This window comes from Pollicipes pollicipes, unplaced genomic scaffold, assembly GCF_011947565.3.
Source record: "Pollicipes pollicipes isolate AB1234 unplaced genomic scaffold, Ppol_2.1 Scaffold_6052;HRSCAF=7182_pilon_pilon_pilon, whole genome shotgun sequence".
NCBI classification, from domain to species: Eukaryota; Metazoa; Arthropoda; class Thecostraca; order Pollicipedomorpha; family Pollicipedidae; genus Pollicipes; species Pollicipes pollicipes.
Genome location: NW_023596805.1, coordinates 2,426,403 through 2,448,077, shown reverse-complemented (window position 1 = coordinate 2,448,077; position 21,675 = coordinate 2,426,403). Strand labels below are relative to the sequence as shown.

General features: G+C 49.5%; 1 protein-coding gene across 1 annotated transcript in view; it reads left to right on the top strand.

The window, feature by feature from the left end:
* The window catches only part of LOC119104682 (pyrokinin-1 receptor), an 80,420-nt gene extending 58,827 nt beyond the window's left edge, over positions 1 to 21,593 (top strand). Inside the window, exons 5-7 of the mRNA XM_037228400.1 lie at positions 1,107 to 1,149; positions 15,087 to 15,155; positions 19,254 to 21,593. Of these exons, the coding sequence (XP_037084295.1) occupies positions 1,107 to 1,149; positions 15,087 to 15,155; positions 19,254 to 19,363 (222 nt within the window). The 3' untranslated portion in view covers positions 19,364 to 21,593. The remainder of the gene's footprint in view (positions 1 to 1,106; positions 1,150 to 15,086; positions 15,156 to 19,253) is intronic.
* Positions 21,594 to 21,675: the final 82 nt, after the last annotated feature.

The following is a 21,675-nucleotide window of genomic DNA, read 5'->3' as shown; positions in this document are numbered from 1 at the left end:
ACATATCACTTCAAAGTGTCATATCTGGTCTCAAAGGCAATAATATCGACCTGGCTTGACCTTCAGCAACGTTACCTTGCAAAAGCACCCATAAGATAATAACTTTAGCTTCATTGAGTTAAATAGTAGACTAGGAAACTTTGGTAGTGCGTTTCCTGTGAGAAAATGCATATTTCGTCATTGCAACAAAATGCCGGCGACGTGGTCGCGAGAAAGACAATCAAAGTCATGAAGCTAAAAACTTTACATTTTTACACCATGTGTAAGAGTGGACAGTGTTTTGTACACCATGCTGTTCCCGAAAACACCAGAGTGTCTTTGAAGGCTCTTTCCATCGTAGGACGAGCACTATAAAGGCTCCAAAACGTGCGGATTCATGGTTTGCACATGACGCAAAAACGGCCGTGAGCATGTACAAAGACTTCACGCAACATGATTCTCTGTTTCCTCCTCCCTCAGGGTATGTCTGTTTCATTGTTCTGTAGCATTGTATCATGGAGATCTTGATTTAGCTTTAGCACGTGCTTCTTAAGTTGTTTGCCATCACAAAGTTTCACGCATCCCGTCTCACATGTTGATGAAATGACATCTGTGAATACAAAGGTGGACGGAAATGGCGCAATTTTCTTTTTTCAATCTAAGTGTAGGTTTAGATGTGTATTTCAACGTGGGGTTCGACCTGTCCAGGAATCAATGAACAAATAAGGATGATTACAGGTGCAAAAGACTGGAGAAAGCCGCGTGGTGTATTTCAGAAAAAGAGCCAGATTGGACTAGATTGGAACAGACTCCCATAGGAAGAAATAGTTCTGCTTGTTTCAAAATGACATATTTTTGTAGATGACGTGCTTTTTCCGACGTTTTCATTTTTGCTTTCATCGTCTGAAACTCCGTACAAGCTGTGAAATGATTTCTGTTCACTGGTGTTATCTTTCCGCTCATTTAAATTTGTCAACAAACCCCATCTGCGAAATGGCGTGATCCGCTTCCACTCTTCTGTTTCTATTGAATACAGGTGCTGAGTAGTGCTGACTCGTTTCTACCCCTGGTGTGAGGCAGAGACGTCTGAAACCCTGGTGTAATGGTGAACACTGTTTTCCCCGCAGGACACTTTCGGGAAGACCTGCCACAAGGTGTGCTGCAGAACAGGTGAGAGCTTTTCTCCTAGCCCGTTTCATCACAGTGCTTTTCTCACAGTTTTACCCACAGTCGGTGACCTCGCGCGGAGTACTAACCTGAGGCCCGGTGACACGAACCCGTTACGAACGGAGCCGAACTCAGTGCGTTTTCAAGGTCCGGCGGCTTAAAGCGCGATCCCGACAGTATGGAGGTAGTTTAAAGCGTGATACTGACCGCAGGGAGGTGGTTTAAAGCGTGATCCAGACAGTACGGAGGTGGTTTAAAGCGTGATGCCGACAGTAGGGGGGTGGTTTAAAGCGTGATCCCGACAGTAGGGAGGTGGTTTGATAGATAAATAGATCAATAGACAGATATATCCATATACAGCTGGATATATGTAAAAAATGGCATACCGATTGGCAGAGAGGGAGAGAGAGAGATTTATATATATATATATATATATATATATGTATATATATGTATATATATATATATACATATATATATATACATATATACACGCATGGGTAAGTTTTGTATAAAGCGCATCAAGGCTTTCGTGCGCAGTACACGTTAAATTTTCAGACTTTCGGAGCGAGCAGGGGGGTCTCAGTGGTGCGGTTGGTAACGTGCTGGAGTTTTAATGATATGGTCCCGCGTTCGAGCCCAAGCCGAATTAGGACTTAACTATGAGCTCCGTGTGCAAAATGATGAAGTGCTCGGCGGCAGCGCATGCATGCTTTTGTTTTAAAGCAGTACTCTTTTCTCTAAAAGTTTCTTGCAAAAATGCTGGACATAGCACCCACTTAAACGCGAAATGCTTTCACTACTTTGGCGCGTCTCCATCGCGCTACCTTCGATTACAGGTGGCCAAATATTTTGTGGGAACGTAGGTTCTAATGCATATTTACAGCTCTAGTATATTTTGGCATAATACGCACGTTTATATTCTGAGCTTGATTCCACCCGGCTTCTACTGCTCTGGCCTGAAGCATTTCATTATCACGTCTCGCATGCTCAGCACTGAACTTTCCTATACCGTGTTGTTGACCCTCTGTCCACAGTTGCCAGGGCATGCCTGGATGTTCCATTTGGCAAAAATCCGAGTTCGAAGAAATCTGGTTTGCACGCGACGCTTTGGGTTCTGAGCGTCTGCTAAGCAAGGCTTGTTGGGTATGCCCTGAACCCGCCACCCATTTTGCGCCGTGCAGTTCAGCGGATAACTTCGCCCTAAAATGGTAATTTTGAAGATGCATAACAAATTATTTGGAGGATTTTAAACGGATAATTTTTTCCGCACAGATAATTTTGAGGATATTCTATGAATAACTTTGCCCACCGCTCTGCCAGCCAGAACTGCGTTGGATTTTACGCGTCGATGAATCCTGGGGCACCGCCGTCCCGGACCTGGGTTGGCCGTCGTTGGCCAGCCGCGATCTTATCTTTTCAAGTCAGACGGAACAGTGAGCCCGTTCTGGGACTCTAACCCAGTGCCGCTGGATTGCGAGTTCAGCATATTACCGCAGACGACGCAAACGGTTTCCTCACCGCCGTTGAACGAGATGGCACTCGTGGCTACACGGATACAGTATTTCTTTTTCATTTACACAGACCGGCTGCTTTTGCGGCGGTCTTGGAACCAAGGCTGTTCAGTTTCAGATGTCATTCTTGCTTCACTGCGTGTGATCCGGTGAGATCTTTATTTTGCGTTGCTGGAATAGCTGTGGACGCTCAGGGCTATGCTCGCTCAAGTGGATCTCTATCATCGTTATCAAGCTGACGACGCCAAAGTGGCAATCATCGATACCGAAACGTGCCCTTCCACCGTTGTTCAGACGATGCACCGCCGTTGAGATTTTCCACAACTGCGGCCAGCTTGATGGTACGGTAGCGACGGCTTATGTCGTCGATGAAGAGCAGCAGGTTGTCTTTCTTCAGAGATTTATGCAGCTCGCGCTTGCGGCATCCTAGGTTGAAAGCGGTGGCGAACCACAGGGCTCGGATGAGGTGGCGACTAAGTCAGGCCTGCTTCGTCTTCAGGGTGATCCCTTATATTTTCAGGTGGCTCTTTTCGGGATGACATTCTTCCGCTTGGCCTTGGGGTTTCCTTGCTTGACGCGAAGCATGCATTTTGCCGTAAAAGTGCAGTTCGATTTAGCGAACTCTACCGAACAAGGTATCCAGCAGGATGCCACGTTCCAAAAAGAGGTTTCGCCTTATCCCCGACCGGATAACCACGCTGTGCGTCAGTGGTTTGCGTGGTTTGCGTGGTTTTCAGTGCTTTGCCGCCTGCGTTTTTCACAACCTCGTTAAAAGGCCTCACCTTCTGCGCCAGCTCCTGTACACTCACAGTTAGGAAATCGACTTCGATGTCGTTCGATATCGATATCGTTTATCGAGGCATTCCTGCAGCATCTGTATTGCCCACTTTGTATGCCTGACATTGGCGGGTGCGCGGCGCCGGTCAGGTTATTGAACGAATCTTCATCCATTCCATAAAAGCACGCATCTCGCTCATTTTCGCCGTTCCTGTGAATTATCAGCTTATTGCCTTAGAGCCTATGAAAATAAATGAAGCTATATAAAATCCTAGCGATAAATAGTGTGTTGGAATCAGAACGAATTTTCTCTGAAAGCCTTTACCGAGCGGGCTTTTTCATCGCACGCGCGTGATCCAAATTCAACTAAGAAACACGCGTACTCGTTTTGTACCTTTTTTTGTTATGCACACTGTCCGTCAGATGTAGCAGTTTCGAATTCCCGGTGAACGCACCTCAATGTATATAAAAATCACAGCACAGACATGTGATGGATATGGGTATTTTTAGAGACCAAAAGTATATAATTGTTGAAACGATGCGCTTTCATTAATGATTGAGTGCTTGGGTGCATGCTTACGTGTGTACGTGTATGTGTGCCTGTGCGCATGTGTGCGCATATACATAGATATGTATATACATATATATATATATATATATGCATATATATATATATATATGTATATATATACATATATATATATATATATGCATATATATATATATATATATGTATATATATACATATATATACATATGTGTGTGTATATATACATATATACATAAATGCATGCATATGAAACTGAATATGGGATAGGAAGGTTGCTGCCGAGTTTGAATGAACAAAGTCCATTCAGCGCCTGCCAGCTACACGCCGAAATGTCCTGCTCCATGCAAAGTCTGCGATCTTGGACGGTGCTGCGGGGTCCGTCATGCCCCAGTCCCCAGCCCCAGCCCCTAACGCCCGGCCCTCGGGCCGGCGGCTGAGCCTCTCCCATTAAGTTTGATGACCACTTGGCTGGCCGGTAGCCGGCATCATTTGGCACGGGCCCTGCGGCGTCGGATGTTCGAGGAATACACGTCCGCCGCCACGTCGCCCAACTGGGACGAACTTCCTGCTGTTCGAGGCCAGAGTAGGCAGTGCAGTGATGGATCTGGGGACAGGGTGGTGGGGAGGGGTGGGCAGGTAGGACGCTGTGTACCATTGGTGCGTTCTCGACATAGGCGTTCTCCGTTCTTCCAGCTTCGCTCATGCACACAATGCGGATGTCTCGAATTCACAGGGGGTGACGGAGTTGACACGGTTTTGAAAGTTCTCTTACACCCTTGAGAATTCTCGTACACTTCCGACGAAATCTCAGCACAAATTCACCAATCCAAGGGAAGACTGCAGCACCCTGGTGTTTACCATAGATAGATTTCAGCAATGACAGACAGCTGACCGTAGATAATCATGAGCAGATTAGGAAATCACAAATTTCCAAAAAACTAAAACATCCAGGAAACGAATGCTGATGCTCCCACTGCCCGGAGAACAAGGCGTCAACTAAACCAAAAGCCCAGTAACTCGACCGGCGCGTTTTCAGTAACATCTCGACGAAGTCTGACCCCGCTCACTACGGTCGTCGGCTTGCTGCACCGTCCAACGAGCGCGCGCAGCGCGGCCGAGCTGCTTTCGAGTGCAGGCACGAGCCAGGGGGAGCACTGTCCGTAGTTGGTGCTTGCAAATTGTAAGAAAGGTTTCTCCGCCGAGCGGTCCTCCGCCCAGTTTGGCCTTAATTGCTCAGTTTGACCTTGACCGCTCAGCTTGACCGTAATCGCTTGGCTTGACTTTGACTGCTCGGTTTGGCCTTGATCGCTTAGTTTGACCCTGATCGCTCAGTTTGGCCTTGATCGCTCAGTTTGACCTTGATCGCTCAGTTTGACCCTGACCGCTCAATTTGACCCTGGGCTCCATCACGCAATGTGGTAGCCTGCGCGCCGGCGCCTGGCGCCGCCGCTCGCAAAAGGACAAGAGAGGTCGGAAAGACAACTGGGACCAGGGGTGGAGCCAGGGACGCCATGTCCTGGCCATGTCCTGGCCTGGCCATCGCCATGGCCATGTCCACTCCCTTTCTGAGATATAGCGTGAGGCAGCCCTTGTACCGCACTTTCAGTTTAAGACAGGTTAAAAGCAATTAAAACGGCCAGAGAGCTTCTGATGCATAAGCACGGACCCTCGACCCAGCGAAACAGGACCCAGAGCATGCAGAAGGTGCACAGAATCCAAATGCGGGGCCCCCTAAGGCGGCGAAGTTTGACCCCCTTGGCTGACAGACCCTATGCCTCGCTCCCCCCCCCCCCCCTCCCACCCGGGCAACACCCTGGTCTCGCCACTGCTTGGGATCGGGAACATTCCATAAGTCTGTATCGTTTCAGATGTGGGAACTGACATCTGGCGAACTTCACTCGTTATCGCAATGTGTTGTACCAAGAAACCTGCCTCATCGATACGCCCAATGCATTTTACATTCTATTTAGCCCTCGCCAGGGTTCAATTTGACCTCGTTCAGTCCCCATTCTCAGTAATGATGTAATTATTATGCGGCACTCATGACGCCTCTTCCGGCGGCGCAGATGTTGAGATCGCCTGCCTTTCGATCCACCCGCCCGTGGCGGGGTGGGTTCGAATCGCTTTAGGCGCTCGTTATTTGCCCCTGACAGGCGTGGCCTGCTGCCGGCGGCGGCGGCTGCGCTAAAGGTCAATTGACGTCAGAGTGCAGGACAGACCGGGCCGAAGTTTGCGGCACGTTGAACTTCCGTCATCAATTTCTGCCGTTGACCTGGAATTACGCGATCGGCTGGTAGAGCTCAGGGCTCGCACATCAAATACGACTTTCCCACAAATCTATCCGTTCAAAGGTTCAGAAAAATATTTAAAAAAATAAATGTTGGATGCGTTGCCTCTCTAATTATTGCTGGCTGTCATTCCACGTGTTGATGTTTTAGATATTCAAGGCATTTGTTGGGGATTGTCGTACCTTGAATTGAGATGTTGCCACACTTTCATTCCGATTTATCACTTTGATAATGTGTTCAAAGTTTTCGTGCTAAGTTACCGAGTTTCAAGATAGCAGAAGGTGCTGGTATACTGAAATTCACTAATTTAGCATAATACTTTTGAACCCATAATGTCGAAATCCAGGACCCAAGTCCTTCCTTTCTTGCACCAAATCCTTTTATAATGCCCCAGGGCAGTGCACAGGGTCAGTGTTCGGAGATCGCATGCTGTTTCAATTACTTCAGTGTTGTGACAAGAATGTGAATTTATTGCCGACACTTTTGCAACGTTGTTAAGACCTTGCGGCAATCTAACGAGTCTTTGCGATCGTTACAAAGTTAACTTACGACGTGCAACGCAGGCAACTCGAACTTGCAGTTTCGTGACATTGTTTTTCTTCAGGAGTGCCATCAGGCTTTGTTTTGTCAGCATGCTTTTGCCAAAATTGTTTTGCCAAAATTGTCTTGCCACATTTTGGTTCACCAGCTGCGGTGTACGTTAAGCAAAGGTCACGTTTCCCCGGCGTTCGAGCTGCTTTGCATTATAAGGATGACGATCCATGTTCGGATGCCTCAATCGTATCGATGACGTACCGCTCAGTGCGCCGTCTTGTCCCGCAGCGAGGGATGACGCTATGCTATTGGTGCTTTTCACCTCGGGGTTTCGACTCCCGCCAACGCATCTTGTTTTACGCACAGGGGGGAGGAATTTGTAAGGCGGTCGGCGATGCTAGCGTCCGCCATGGCATCAGGCGGTCGGCGATGCTAGCGTCCGCCATGGCATCAGGCGGTCGGCGATGCTAGCGTCCGCCATGGCATCTGCTCACATCACCAGTAATATTATGGCCAACAACTTGAATCACAAATGCCGTATTTGTGGCTGCTTGTTGAGGCGGTTGTGTTAACGTAACAAGCTACGCTGTTTATATGTCGCTTATACGCCGCTTATCTGTCGTAATTCCAGCGACAATCATGCACAGAAATCATGCACATTAAACCGAACATAAGACGCTTCTATGATGTTAGGCGGTGGTTTTTGATACTTGAATTTTCAGACTACGCTACAATCCCGTTTGTGAAGTCTGGGTAAAATCCGGTACGTTAAGTATGGGTACAATCATGTACGTTAAGTGTTGGTACAATCTGGCACGTTAAGTGTTGGTACAATGCCGTACGTTTAGTGTTGGTACGATCCGGTACGTTTAGTGTTGGTACAATACGGTACAAGTGTGAGTACAATCCGATACGTTAAGTGTGGATACAATCCGGTACGTTAAGTGTGGGTACAATCCGGTACGTTAAGTGTAGGTACAATCCGACACGTTAGGTGTAGGTACAATCCGGCACGTTAGGTGTTGGTACAATCCGGTACAAGCGTGGGTACAATCCGGTACGTTAAGCGTTGGTACATTCCGGTCCGTTAAGTGTGGGTACAATCCGGTACGTTAAGCGTTGGTATATTCCTGTCCGTAAAGTGTGGGTACAATCCGGTGCGTTAAGTGTTGGTACAATCCGGTCCGTGAAGTCTGGGTGCAATCGGGTCTGTGAAGTCTGGTGATCCAACCCACCCGCAGTCCACCTTGCCTGACAGTTGCAAATCGTCCCAATCCAAAGGATGAAATGGGGTGGCTGACCCCGTGCGCCACAGTTTGTCCTAACGCCTCCAATGAATAGGATCCGTGAACTAAAACATATATAATCCGTGAAAGGTTTTAATTCCTGCGGCTCAATGATTTACCGCTCCGCAAATGTCCGACGTCTGCGAGTTCGTCTCCGGCCGCTGGCAGGGAGTCGATGGCATGTTCCCAGGGCGATGGCATGTGCCTGCCTACGCAGACATTCAGGATAGAAATACCGCACTCAGCGACGCATTACCCGTGGAACAATGGTGGGGAGGGGAGGGGGACACAACGTGCAGCAGAGCATCTTGCAGGAGATGCGATCTTTGACGTCGAAGCATTTGGGCGGCAATCACCGCTGGTACGCGCGTGGTCACGCCCGCGTCCGCGACGGTGGCGGGTAGTCGGCCAGAGGCGTAGCCAGCAAGTATTTCGTGGGGGTCCGACCTCGTTGCTTGGTGAGATGTGTGCTGCTTGGAAGCGGTAAAAATAAATTAACCTATGAAAAGCTGGGGTGTGTGAGTGCTGACGGTTTTTTCAGTGGCGTACTCCTTATGGTTCGCGAAGCCTGCTGTCTCGTGTTTGCCCTCAAGAGTTCATATTTCCATTTGAAACAGCGTTCGCGAAGGTATTGTGCGCCGTGGGTTGATCAGACACTGTCGCAAGTCCACCCCAGGGCAGGACCCACGGACAGTGAACCCGGACCCACGCCCACTGAACCCACACCCACGCCCACTGAACCCGGGCCCACGTACACTGAACCCGGGCCCACGTACACTGAACCCGAGCTCACGCTCACTGAACCCGGACCCACGCCTACTGAACCCGGGTCCACGTGCACTGAACCCGGAGCCACCTACAATGAACCCGGGCCCACGTACACTGAACCCGGGCCCACGTACACTGAACCGGGTGCCTGCGGACATTAAACCAGGTCCAGTCCGGGTCCATTCGTTCAGGTGGCAGGGGTCTGAGCTTCCATCAACCATATGCATTGAATGGAATCAACTGAAAACGAACTACAACCTGTCCGAATAAAGCTCTGCGTCAGTTTTGTCCTATAAGTCAATGGAGGTGACAAAAAACTAGCTTATCACATGGGCATGTGCTTTTGTTATCATTCTGTAACATATTCCCGCTTCAGCATGATGGAATGGTGGATGGAATGGAATGGAATGGAAGGATGCGTAAACGGGTTCGGTTACCGGTGGCGCAGCTGTCAGTGTGGAAGGCAGGCAACGCCATGCGCACTTCCAGCCGTGGAGCTGCGTCGCAAAAGTGGCGATGACGGCAACCAATACGTAAAGCCCCAGGCAAGACGACCACAGGCTTTCGCGAGATGTCATCGGTTGCATCGTCATGAACGAAGTATTGCTTCAGTTGTCCAAATGGTTGTCTTGTCCAATTGTAAGCAGTTGCAGTTGTTTATCCTGTGTGCATGGTATCACCGCCTTGCAACAGAATTGAACTGACACCGTTGCCTTTGACGACAGAGGTCACGCCTGTGAAAATCGCCATATCCGAGCGCGGTTTTATGCTGACCTTTCGCTGCTTGCGGCATCAATTTTCACCACTGTTCTTGGCAGGTTATCGATATTAGTGTTGGTAAATGGGCTTGGTGCTTTCGGATGTCAGATTCCAAAAGAACCTGCTGTAACGCTGATCACATCAGCGTTGGGCTGGCTCGTCCTATTTATTTTAGTTTTATTTCTTTTCTTGGATCCAAGCAATTCTATTTCTGCTGATGATCACTTTTTCCTTGCGAAGTCGTGACACGTGTCTCAGCGTTGATGTCCACTTTCGTTTCGTAACTTTTAAATCTGCAAGCCATTTGTCAATCCCGGCCAGATGGGAATAACTTTTCCGCTTCCACCCCCGTGAGAGCACTGCCTGGGATAGGATGACACTGGCTGGGACAGCGTGACATGAATGCACCCTGGGGTGAAATAAAACCGACTGTTCGGTTGAGACACTGCACATCATGCGGAACTGAGCATGGGGATGAACATCGTGCGTCCAGATTAAATTAGCATAAGGACATTGATAGGGCTTCCTTTTTGTATCATCATCATATCATTCTCGTAATAAGATGAAACTGTCATTATAGAAGCTCAAATTCAACCCCGGCGAAGCAAACAACGATCTCATTACCACGCTTAGGCGGGAGCTATTTAGCAACAAAGCTACTTTATTAAGACTTCCAGCTCTGCAAGGATGCTGCCTGCTCAGACATAATGATGTCAACAGCACTCAAAAGCTCTTATGTCAAAAGCAAAACATACGCACGAATGTTGTGCATAAAGGCAAGGTCATGTAAAATGAAAAACATTGTCTAGGCCAGGCGATGCCGTAAGGAAAAATCGCTTTCACCCATTCTAGAGGAAAAAGGGTCGGTTTTGGTGATCCCTCTCTCATTCATGCATCCACATAGAAGCCACTTGGCAGCTGAAGAACGACATATATATATATATATATATATATATATATATATATATATATATATATATATATATATATATATATATATATCTCTCTCTCTCTCTCTCTCTCTCTCTCTCTCTCTCTCTCTCTCTCTCTCTCTCTCTCTATCTATCTATCTATCTATCTATATCATATACCTATGGAAATACATATATATATATATATATATATATATATATATATATATATATATCCCGGCATCCCGCTCACTGAGGAAACCGGGGAGGTACGAAGCTGTCTGCACTATCAGCCTCGAACTGTTCCTGTTCGTTTGGATGCGCTGGAGTGATAGCTTACGTGTTGGCACTTTCCCCGTCTGATGCCCGCGCTCTATAATGAATCAACGTTGAGCACGCAGCGCATCGGACCGCGAAATAGACCTTGTCACGAGCCGGCTCACGTGGCACGTTGGGGCGCACCTTCACCTGGTTCCGGGAAAGAGCGCCACCCGGACCACATGCCCTTCCAGCAGACATTTTAGCCGCGGAATGTTCGGATCCCGCGCGGCACGGAGCTCAGTGCGCGGTAAGCACGCGCTTCGTTTCGACTTAGGTACGCGACGGCGGCGGCGGACGCGTCGCTGCGTTATTGACGGGGTGCGGTGGTCGCGTTTCGCGTGGATGGGCGAGCGCTTGGGAACGTTCCGATGCGGCGTCGGTCCGCGCCTGCGGTACTTCTGACGTCATGGGTCACGTGGCCTGTGGCGGAAGCTAGTGATCGTGGTGCCCGCATGGTCATTCTCCGACGAGAACATCTGCGGTATTTTCCAAGCCGGGCAACTGCGCTGAAAGATTCCTGCAGAGGATTATAAATTGAGAGCCAACCTGAGAACAATGGAAAAGTCGTTTCAACAAAGGCGTTTTTTGTAAGCTTTGTGGCATGCGGCCCTGTCTCATCATGAACAATGCATGTGGTGGCCACGAAGTGTGGCATGACTTTGGAGAGGCCACACAGGTTGAAAACCACATTGTATTGCTGCCGATTAATGACAGTCGGTGTTCTACCAACGCATTTCTGCGACGTCTTGCCGAAGATGTTACCATAGTTTTGCATTACAAAATTGGTGTTCTTTGTGCACTCATTTTCACGGTTCAGTTTGTTTCGAAACCGTGAGGCCGTTTAAACCAAATCAATGTCAGCGTCGTGGATGGTAATTATTTCAAGTTGAAGGCCATTCATGCTCACTGAGGGTCACTCTATGGACCAGAAAGTGACCCCAAGTGACTTGCCATTTCTTCATAGAAGAAAAAGTTGGCGTAATTCCATTTAAGCCAGCGTTTTCCGTGAATGTGTGAATATCTATAATGAGACAGCAAACATGCAATTTGATCTCGTTTGTCACCCATCCGATCTGACAGCCCAACCGCAACAGATTAAAAAACTGCGTGCTGCAAAATCGCGCCACATACAGATAATGAAAATCACTGATCGACACGTTGACGGAGGCCACTTACGGCGTTGCACTGGCGCAGGACAAGGTCGTGACGTCAGAGCACTGGCGCCGTTCGCGATCGCCTCTTCGGGGTGGTGAGGTCGCCCGAAAGGTCTCCATTACCGGTCCCTTACTTTTTGGTCGCACTCCAGACTCCATCGGTGCGTCCTGGGACAGAGTTAAGCCCCCGTCCATTGCGGGACAATGGGATCAATTCGCCATCGGTGCCTACGACAATTAGCCCAATCCTCCGTCGGCGCGTGGAACAATAGAATCAATCATTAATCGGTGGTGTAATATGGGTTCGATCCTGTATTTGTGCGTGCGATAATGCACCCAACCTTGCATCGGTGATCGCGACAATGAACTAAATCCCCGATCGGTGTTTATGACATTGGACTCGATCCTCAGTCCGTCTGTGCGACAATGCGCTCAATCCTCCGTCGGCGCGTGCGACAACGCGCTCAATTCTCCGTCAGCGCGTGCGACAATGCGCTCAATCCTCCGTCGGCGCGTGCGACAACGCGCTCAATCCTCCGTCTATGCATGCGACAATGCAGTCAATCCTCCGTCGGTGCGTGCGACAATGCGCTCAATCCTCCGTCGGTACGTGCGACAACGAGCTCAATCCTCCGCCGGCGCGTGCGACAATGGACGTTGTGATGTACTTATGACAATGACGCTGTATGCGCCGCGTCTCACTTGCTATGGCGAGGGAGCTGCGCTCCATCGATCTGATCCAGGGCCAAGAGTTTAAGTAATGTCTGTGGAAGTAAGTCTCTATGAAGTGGTTTGTGCACAAGCATGCAGGCTCGCATCTAGATCACGATCCCGCTTGGCGTCCAGGCTAATTGTGCGGGTGCTTGAGATATGTGAACAAGCTGTGGAGCCTTAAGTCACAAGGCGAGGAGCGTAATTGCTTGGTGCGTCGGTGCGACGCCCAGCGTGCTTTAATGGGCTGACCACGCGGGTAGGCAGTAAGGCATTGCACTGGAGACAAGAGTCTGATGTTTGCATTAGAGAGTGGAGGGTGCCTGGAGATGCTTTAGAGACGTTATTATTTTTTGTTGTTTTTTTGACAGCGTGACGCTTGCCTGGTAAAAGTGAGGAAATATTATTTGATAGGGCAGCACTTCAGTCCAAACCAATGCTTGTTTGTTTTGTAGAACTATAAAGTGACTGTCACATGTGCAGTCGAGGATTTGGCACGCTGTTCCGCAATACTGACGTGTAAAAAATGGAAAGAAAACACAAACTGGAATGTGTTTTGTTTCGCGATGGGGTACAATTCTACACCTAGAGGAGCGCTGCGTCACAATACCGGCATCCTTGAATAATTCCGGTGTTTCGTTAGGGTAATGTTGAAGGCGAAACGTTACCTAAGTGTTACGTTAAGGTACCTAAAGTTAAATTACCTGGGGCAAAGGGTCGTTAAGTTAAGGACTGTTAGTTAAGGGCCGTTAAGTCGAGGGCCGTTGAGTCACCTAGGGTGCGGGCCTAAGTAACTCAACGTAGTTTAACCTGCGTTAAGTTATCTAAAATGTTACCTAAATTTATCAGCAATGGCAAGAAGCGTTCTGTCTGTAAGAGATGAATGCAAAATCTGTAAGAGTGGACAGGGAGTAAATAACTCCTAGTTCATCATGAGCTGCTCTCTGCCCTCAAACCGCTCAAGGTCATTGCATAATCCCTCGAAATCATGCGCTGAATGGTTTGATTCCTTATTGTGACGAGGACGTTAAAGGGGCGCAATGCATGTCTCGAGAGGTAAGGATAGGAATCCGCAAAAACTTGCAGCAAACGCCAAATGACGAGAACAAGCACTCGCCGACGAACAGCAGTCGGCCAGCGGCTTTGAGTCCAGAGATTTGATAAGAGCTTTACGTTCAACGTTCTTTAGAGCTCAGTGCGTTCTCACCGCCCGCCATCCGGTCGGGCGTTCGGTGGTCTCCGCTGAAGGCTTGTTCGTTCTCGACATCTCGTTTCCTCTCAGGGAGTGGTCTGTCCGTTTGGCTTTACTGTTTTGTTTTGGGGAAAAGTGGTTGGTTAAGTGTGTAAAGAAAGTGTCACGCGGTGCCCTCGCCCCCATTCGCGTCATTTTGTGATCGATGGGCCTAGCGGCTCAAAATATTATTGTCTACGCGAGTTCTGATAGACCTTAAAGGTCGAGATGTTTCCTTTCTCTGCACTGTGCTGTTTTGAGTTGTGCTCAGGCCTTTTCTTCCGTCTCACCTGCCGTGACGCTCACAAACTCAAGAAGCCACTCCTCTCCGCACTGCTAGGTGCTGTGTGCGGTATGTACGGTATGTGCGGTAGCTGGACCCTAGAGACTGTCTCCCCCGACTGTCTGATGTCTCGCTCGGCATGAGCTTGTAAAAGTGCTCCGCTCGTCCGTATTTCGGTGTTTTTGGTGTTTTTCGGTGTTTTTTTCGATGGGGTTTTGAGAGGTCACGAGCTATCAACCCCCTGGCTGGACGGTTTTGCTTAAGGTCTCAGAGTTCCAAGGAAGTCGACTAGATTGCGTGGCATTCTGTTTGGCCTTGAGGTCCCAGTGGTCACCACCACTGCTTACAAGGTATTCTGAAATGTTGTGTGAGGTTCAAGTGGCTACCACCGCTGTTTTAAGGTTTTTCACTATGCTGCTTCCAATGGTTCCAATGGCTACCACTTCCGCCTATGAGGTTTTTTGTAATGCTGCTTGAGGTGCCAATGGCTACCACCGCTGCTTATAAGGTTTCATCCAATGCTGCTTGAGCACCCAGTAGCTACCCCACCATCGGTAATGAGGTTTTCTACATTTCTGCTCTCGGGCCCGGGAGGTCACCCATCTGGTCGACTGCTGTTTGGCGAAGTGCCGAGGTTCCAGGCCCTGTCTAAGTGCCAGACGTTTCGTTACGTTCCAAGGTCTCAGGGGCTGCCCATCTGACTGATATTCTATGGGGTCTCAGGGGTTCATGACATGTGGTATCCGAAGACTCCAGGGCTGCTACCCGACTCATGACTCTTACCTGACTCTGTGGTGTGCTATGAGACGTCAAGGTCCTTGGTCAACCCCTCTGACTGTCTGATGTTCTGTAGGGTCTCGAGGCCCCGAGAGTTCCGTCCCACCCCCATCAACGGACTACTCCAGTTTTCCGGCCGCTGCGGGTGAGCATGCAGAGACATCTAGCGGCGCTTTCTCGCAGCTATAGGTGGCGTTGTGGGCACCAAGGTTCCTTTTTGTCCGTTTTGTTTGTAGTTCCGTAGTAGAAAGCTCGTCTAGATTGCCGTGGGTTTGCGATCTATGGCACCGCATGCATGCATGGGTATATAGCGTAGCACATCGAGCGCAAGCTTCATAGTGAGTGTGAAACCTGGCTGGTTCCGATAGTTGGTAAGAGCGCTTGCCTTCCAATTCACTCACCCATGGCGGGATCGGTTCGAGTCTCTTTAGGCGCTGGCTGCTTGTCGCTGACTGGGATAGCCTGCGGTCGCTACCATTGGCCGCGCTAAAGGTCAGCTGACGTCAGGTGGCAGAATGGACCGTGCAGAGTATCACGGTGTGGTAAACTTGCTCTGCAAAGTTTGCCGCTATCCCGGAACTTCACGATCAGGCGGTGGTTTCAGGGTTCGCGCAACAGGCACTGCGTACCGTGGGCGCTGATACCAGCAATCCACACTATCAAGAGGCCGAGCTAAATCTTGAAATGCTGAGTGCAGCAGCTGTTTTTCGTCGGCATACCATAGAGATGACAAAAATTGTTTCCGTTCCACAAACTGGATTCCACCTTTTCTCCTCGCTCGTCTGATAATAAACTTCTGGCACCGGGCAGATTTCTAGCACCTGCAGGAGTGGGTAAAGAGACTGAGATTTCTGAGAGTACTGAGTTGTGTTAGAGCCTCAGCACACCTCCACGACTTGGTAAATCGCTTTCAACGGCTGCTATTTAACTTCATCATCATCATCACCATCACTTAGTCGAATATCATGCGCAGTACACGGCTTTCCATGTCAAGCCACGCATGTTTCAACGAAAAACTGAAATTAATCTGCCCGTGAAAGCCGTCGTGCGCATTTCTAAAAGGTTTAAAAGTAATTAAAACGCATCTCGTGCCATTTTCGGTCCACTTCTGCACTCACATACGTCATGTAGCGCCTAGTCTTGCGGTTTTGACCTCTTATGAAGCACTGTTCCTGCCAGTCGTCGCACTGAAATTGAACGAACACCGGGCATTCTCGGTTGGGACGCGGGTTACTTTGAGAAGTATAGTCATCGATGTCCGGGTAACTCTGGCTGACACGCCATGGATGCCCGGGTAACTCTGGCTGACACGCCATCGATGTCCGGTTAACTCTAACAGACCATCGATGTCCGGATAACTCTGATTGACAGACCATCGATGTCTGGGTAACTCTGACTGACAGACCATCGATGTCTGGGTTACTCTGACTGACACGCCATCGATGTCCGGGTATCTCTGACTGACAGACCATCGATGTCCGAGTAATTCTGACTGGCATGTCAGCATGTTAGTCAATCTTGGGTATTTGTGATGCTAAACTAATTATGCGCACGGGACGCGCGCAGAACAGGCTGTGGTGGTCACAGTAGGGCGTGGCTGAAGCGGTACCTTTGCATTTGGATACATTTGGAATCCAGAGTTAACAGATAAAATGACCAATTGAAATATGCATTATGACAACGATAGGATGGCATCAGTCACCATCTTTTAAATGTTAAGCAAGAGTGGCAAGCAGTGATAACTGAACAAAGACTGGACTGCGCATTTTAAAAAAAATGAAGTGGGCTGTCAAGGACTTTTTCCATGCGCGAAAAACTGAACTTAGATATTGGATTACGCACCATGCGCTATATGTAAGCATGTGGTGTGCAGCAATAGGCGTTCATTTACGTGATATGTGAGCAATGAAGGATGTCAAGACCAGAAATGTTTATGCGAGAATGACTCTTTACAAAAGAAATCAAATACATTGAACGCAAAATTTGGTTTTTCGTGCCCAGGTTTCTCAAGACTTCGTATGTTGCCCAGGGTGAAACCGGGTTGGACTATTGCAGAATACGCTGGTTTCGCAACTCTTGGCAGGCATCTGTCGAGAACTCCTCGCAGTCGGTCCTCTGACATCAAATGCTCGTCACTTGCAGAGTAATGTGGAACTTAAAGTACCATTTCAGGGCCATGGGTCCCTCAGGCTGAGTGAAGGGCAAGAAGCTAGCTAGTTAGCTAGCTGGCTAGCCGTTAGCCGTTAGCCAACAAGACAACCATTGGCTGTCCACCAGGCAGTCATTACGCTGGCTACAAAGACTTGTGGGTGGCACACGGACTTTTTCAACTATAGCGCCACTTATAGAACTATTAGATGATGGATTATGTCCACATGATTTATTAGGAACCGCCAAGTAATGGATTATATGGCATATACGTCAGTTACACCAAATCGTTTTTTCACATTCAGTTATTACGAGCGTGTGCTACTACTAAAACTGCTGCTACGGCTCAAGAGCTGGCTCAACGGGTTTCCTCGACCCATTCTAAAAGAACATACGCAAACCACCCACTGCTTTTTGACTAAGTAGCACCTACCATCCATATCACGAATTACAGCATGCTCAGTCTGCGCCAGTCCACACACAATGCGAGTGTTCTGAACGGACGGCAGCCTGCCACTTGGTAGGACATGATCCATCTGTTGGTGGCTCGACATAGAAAACTACGTTGCGCACACTCTGTCCGCACATATGGCGGCTGTAACTGGCCATGGCAACATATGGTAACTAACCATGCTCAGTCGCTCGTCCAAGGCGGACAACCATGCTCGGTCGCTCGTCCAAGGCGGACAACCATGCTCAGTCGCTCGTCCAAGGCGGACAACCATGCTCAGTCGCTCGTCCAAGGCGGACAACCATGCTCAGTCGCTCGTCCAAGGCGGACAACCATGCTCAGTCGCTCGTCCAAGGCGGACAACCATGCTCAGTCGCTCGTCCAAGGCGGACAACCATGCTCAGTCGCTCGTCCAAAGCGGACAACCATGCTCAGTCGCTCGTCCAAGACGGACGGGCACTGACTAACACTGAGTTTGTCTCACGTAATCTCTGACGCTCTTGGTACCACAAGGATGGATGTATTTTACGTTCACGCCGGGTATGGAAGCCGGTGTGAGTCTCATTTTGTGTTTTCCGAACAGATGTTACGCCAAGTATCAGCAGTTGGCACTGGTGAGCGAACTTGTATGTGCTGGAGCTGTTACCTCTCTGTTGCCTGATGATAGCAAGCAGTTGTGATGCATCATGGTTTCCTGTGTTGCACAAATTAACAGCATCCGTGTGCGCTCACATGTTAGGCCTACCACTAAGCTGCTACGCCTGAGCGGCGCCTGAGCAAGCAGAATCCGTGGCTGAAGCTGGAGCCGGAACCGGCTTCTAGAAAACTTCACAGCCCTGACCTCTACCTGAACATTGTTTTAATTGCCACCTGATCTGTGCCTGAACAGCGCTTTTGTCGTTGTCTGACTGCTACCAGGACGTTGTTACAATCGCTACTTGAACGTTGTTTCAATCGCTACCTGATCGCTACTTGAACGTCACTTTAATCGCTACCTGTTCACTACCTAAACGTTGTTTCAATCGCTACCTGATCGCTACTTGAACATCGCTTTAATCGCTACCTGATCGGTACCTGAACGTCGTTTCAAACGCTACCTGATCGCTACTTGAAACGTTCTGTTTTGTATGCATTACAATCTTTGATGCCAACTCAGCGATGTGTATTTTCACGAAGTCTGTGTGATGTTCGAGCTGCCGTTTACACTGAAACAGTGTTGCACACTTTTTGCTCCCCACTGCTTGAAATCATCGCATTGCTGCAGTGGCTCGCTTTTTTCGGCCCTACGTGCGAGGTTCGACGGCAATCGGGCTGGGATGTGTTTCGGAAGCGACTCGACATCACAAATTAACTTGTTTTGATGTTAGCGTTCGCTTTCGCAGGCTCATGTATGGGAAGCCGGCTTGATGCGGATGTCGTGCGCGTTCAAGATCTCGTCAGTTGCCTACTAAGATCTCTAGTTCAAGATCTCATCCGTCCAAAATCGTTGTCTAAGTCGAAATAATTGACTGTCAGCAACAGGAACTCTCAATCTGAACCTTCCATTTGAGAACCTCTGCGCTAGCTTTTGAAATAAGCGACGAGCGGTGCCGACGCATAATGTGAAAGCGTTAATCAGCTGACCGAGCTTTTGGGTTGTTGCAGGCGACGGAGCTGCGGAAAAAGCCCGCGAGCTGGGCACCATCAACGGACAGGACGCCAACACGCGGGATCCGCTGCTGGCGCGACACGGCACCACCGTCACCCGGGTCTGACGTCATTATGACGTCAGCTGGCGTACGGACTCTTCGCTGGGCGTGGCCTGGCACGTTTCAGCATTTTTTTTTTTGGGGGGGGGGCCGTCTTGAAAATGCCGATTGCAGTTCAAGCTGCCCCCTCAGGTACCAGTTTGCCCCCCCCCCCCCCTTCTCCCATCCTCGTTCGCCACTCTTCCCAATCTCAGAGCCGTGGCTACACCCATTCGTTTCGACACCGCTGTCACGCGAACCTTGGCCCGGTCACCGTGACGTCATAAACTCTCCAAGGTGTCATCATTCCACACGTGCCGCTGCTGGGTTCTGTCAATGCCCCCGCCGCGTAGCGGCCATCGTTGTCTGTTCTTGGGTAACGGTACAGAAGAAAAAAAATGGTGGTGCCCAGCCCGGGTGAGATGTGACAGCGGAAGAGAAGCATAAGCTGGAAGACCAACCAAATACAAGGCTGTCAAGTTAACGCTGGTAGCATCGAAGAACTGTTGTGGAGCGTGACGTCATTCTAGTCGGACCGGTTATTACGGCTGCGGTTACATTCCCGGCGGGTCACGTGACTCGGTCGTCCCACCGCATTCAGCGCACTTGCAGACTTCCATGTCACGTGGCTTTCAGCCAGCTCACCCTGCGAGCACCGTAGCAAAATCACCGTGGACCGCGGGCCGCGTGGTATCACTTCGACAGAAGAAACGGCACCATGGGAGGTCTCTTCGGCGACGGCGTTTGTCATGCGTCCTAGTGATGTCACTGTGAGAAGGCCGTTGCATGGAGTGGGGAGGCGCATCTCCGATGCGAACTCTGATGCTGAGTAATGGTGACATTAATTGGTACATCTGGCGCCCGATTGATTGGCGCTATCGGTGGAGCTGCGACATTCGCCAGCGCTGCGACATTCGCCAGCGCTGCTGCATTCGACGGCGCTGCGACACTCACCAGCGCTGCGACATTCGACGGCGCTGCGGCACTCGCCGGCGCTGGGACACTTGACGGCGCTGAGGCACTCGCCGGCGCTGCGACACTTGACGGTGCGGCGACACTCGCGGTGTGTGATGGACTGTCGCTGTCAAGCTGACACCGGCGGGATCAGGTGGCTTGTCTTGACGCCGACGATACAGTGGCAGTAACCAAGTGCGTTGTGACGCTGTAGTGGGACTGTGATGACCCAGCGAGACCCGGCCCTGGGGAGCCTGGATGAGCCTCGTCAGGGTGCGACCGGCATCCACTTTTAGGAGGATCGTTTGAAGCACATCAGTCAAGCCAACAATAAAAAAGTCGTGTGCTGAAAGTGATACGGAAATGCGACGAAGAGAACCTTTATTTATTGTGTCGTTGCTCCTGAAAACCTGACGATGTGACGTCACACGATTTGATGGTGGGCCGCTGGTCGTTGCTGGGAGTCATCTTATTCCATTTTTGGAAGCTGACTGTCGGATTTCACACGTGGATAGATTGTCATTGCACCGTTATGACGCTCAGTGGACGTATTAAGATAAGAGCCTGCCAGGTCTGTGCGCCATATGTGGCGTCACCGTCATTATGTCACGCTGTACTTTGTATTCGTTTACGTCATTGGCTAGCTACATCGTCAAATGTGACGTCACAACGATGTTTTATGTGACGTCAACTCATGTCCCTGATGCGGGAATCAGGCACTGGCCAAGTGGTTGTCGTTGCACGGTGTTTTTGATCACATGCTGTTGGGAAGAGTGGCTTTTCTGCGTTCTGAAGTTGCCTGTTCTTGCCTCTTTTTTATCCGCTCTAACATCCCCTCCCAGCCAATGCGTACGTTCAGTAACGAAGAACTATAATGGCATGAGGTGAAAGAATGGGTAACATGTTGGCTCTGAGTCATGATCAGGGTATAACTGTGATGAGTGTAAGGAGTACTTACATCTTACACTGAGTGATTCTCAGCTTGTGTTGTTATTGATTCTCTTTCGAAGATGCTTCGTGGTCTCAGTTGAGGATGTTGTAGTTTCGTTTCGATTTCTCCTGGCGTTTTGTCGTCAGGATGATTTAGCGATGTTTCTCATCAGCGGAGGTTTTCAACCCTCATTTAATCGCGTTTCGGACTTTCGTCTGTGAGCATCTCGAGACGTTTGTGTACCACTGGCTCGATGTCTGTGTGCTAATGATGTAACTGCGCGCATCACTTGATGTTGACGTGTTCGGCTATGTGTCCAGGTCACTTGGCGTGTTTGGCCACGTAGACGCACGTGTTTATATCATGTATGACCTGGCTTTTGGTCTTTCCAATAAATGGTTGTTAGTTGGAGACGTTTCTTTCGATGCACGACTAGAGCAAGCAGCAGCTCTCC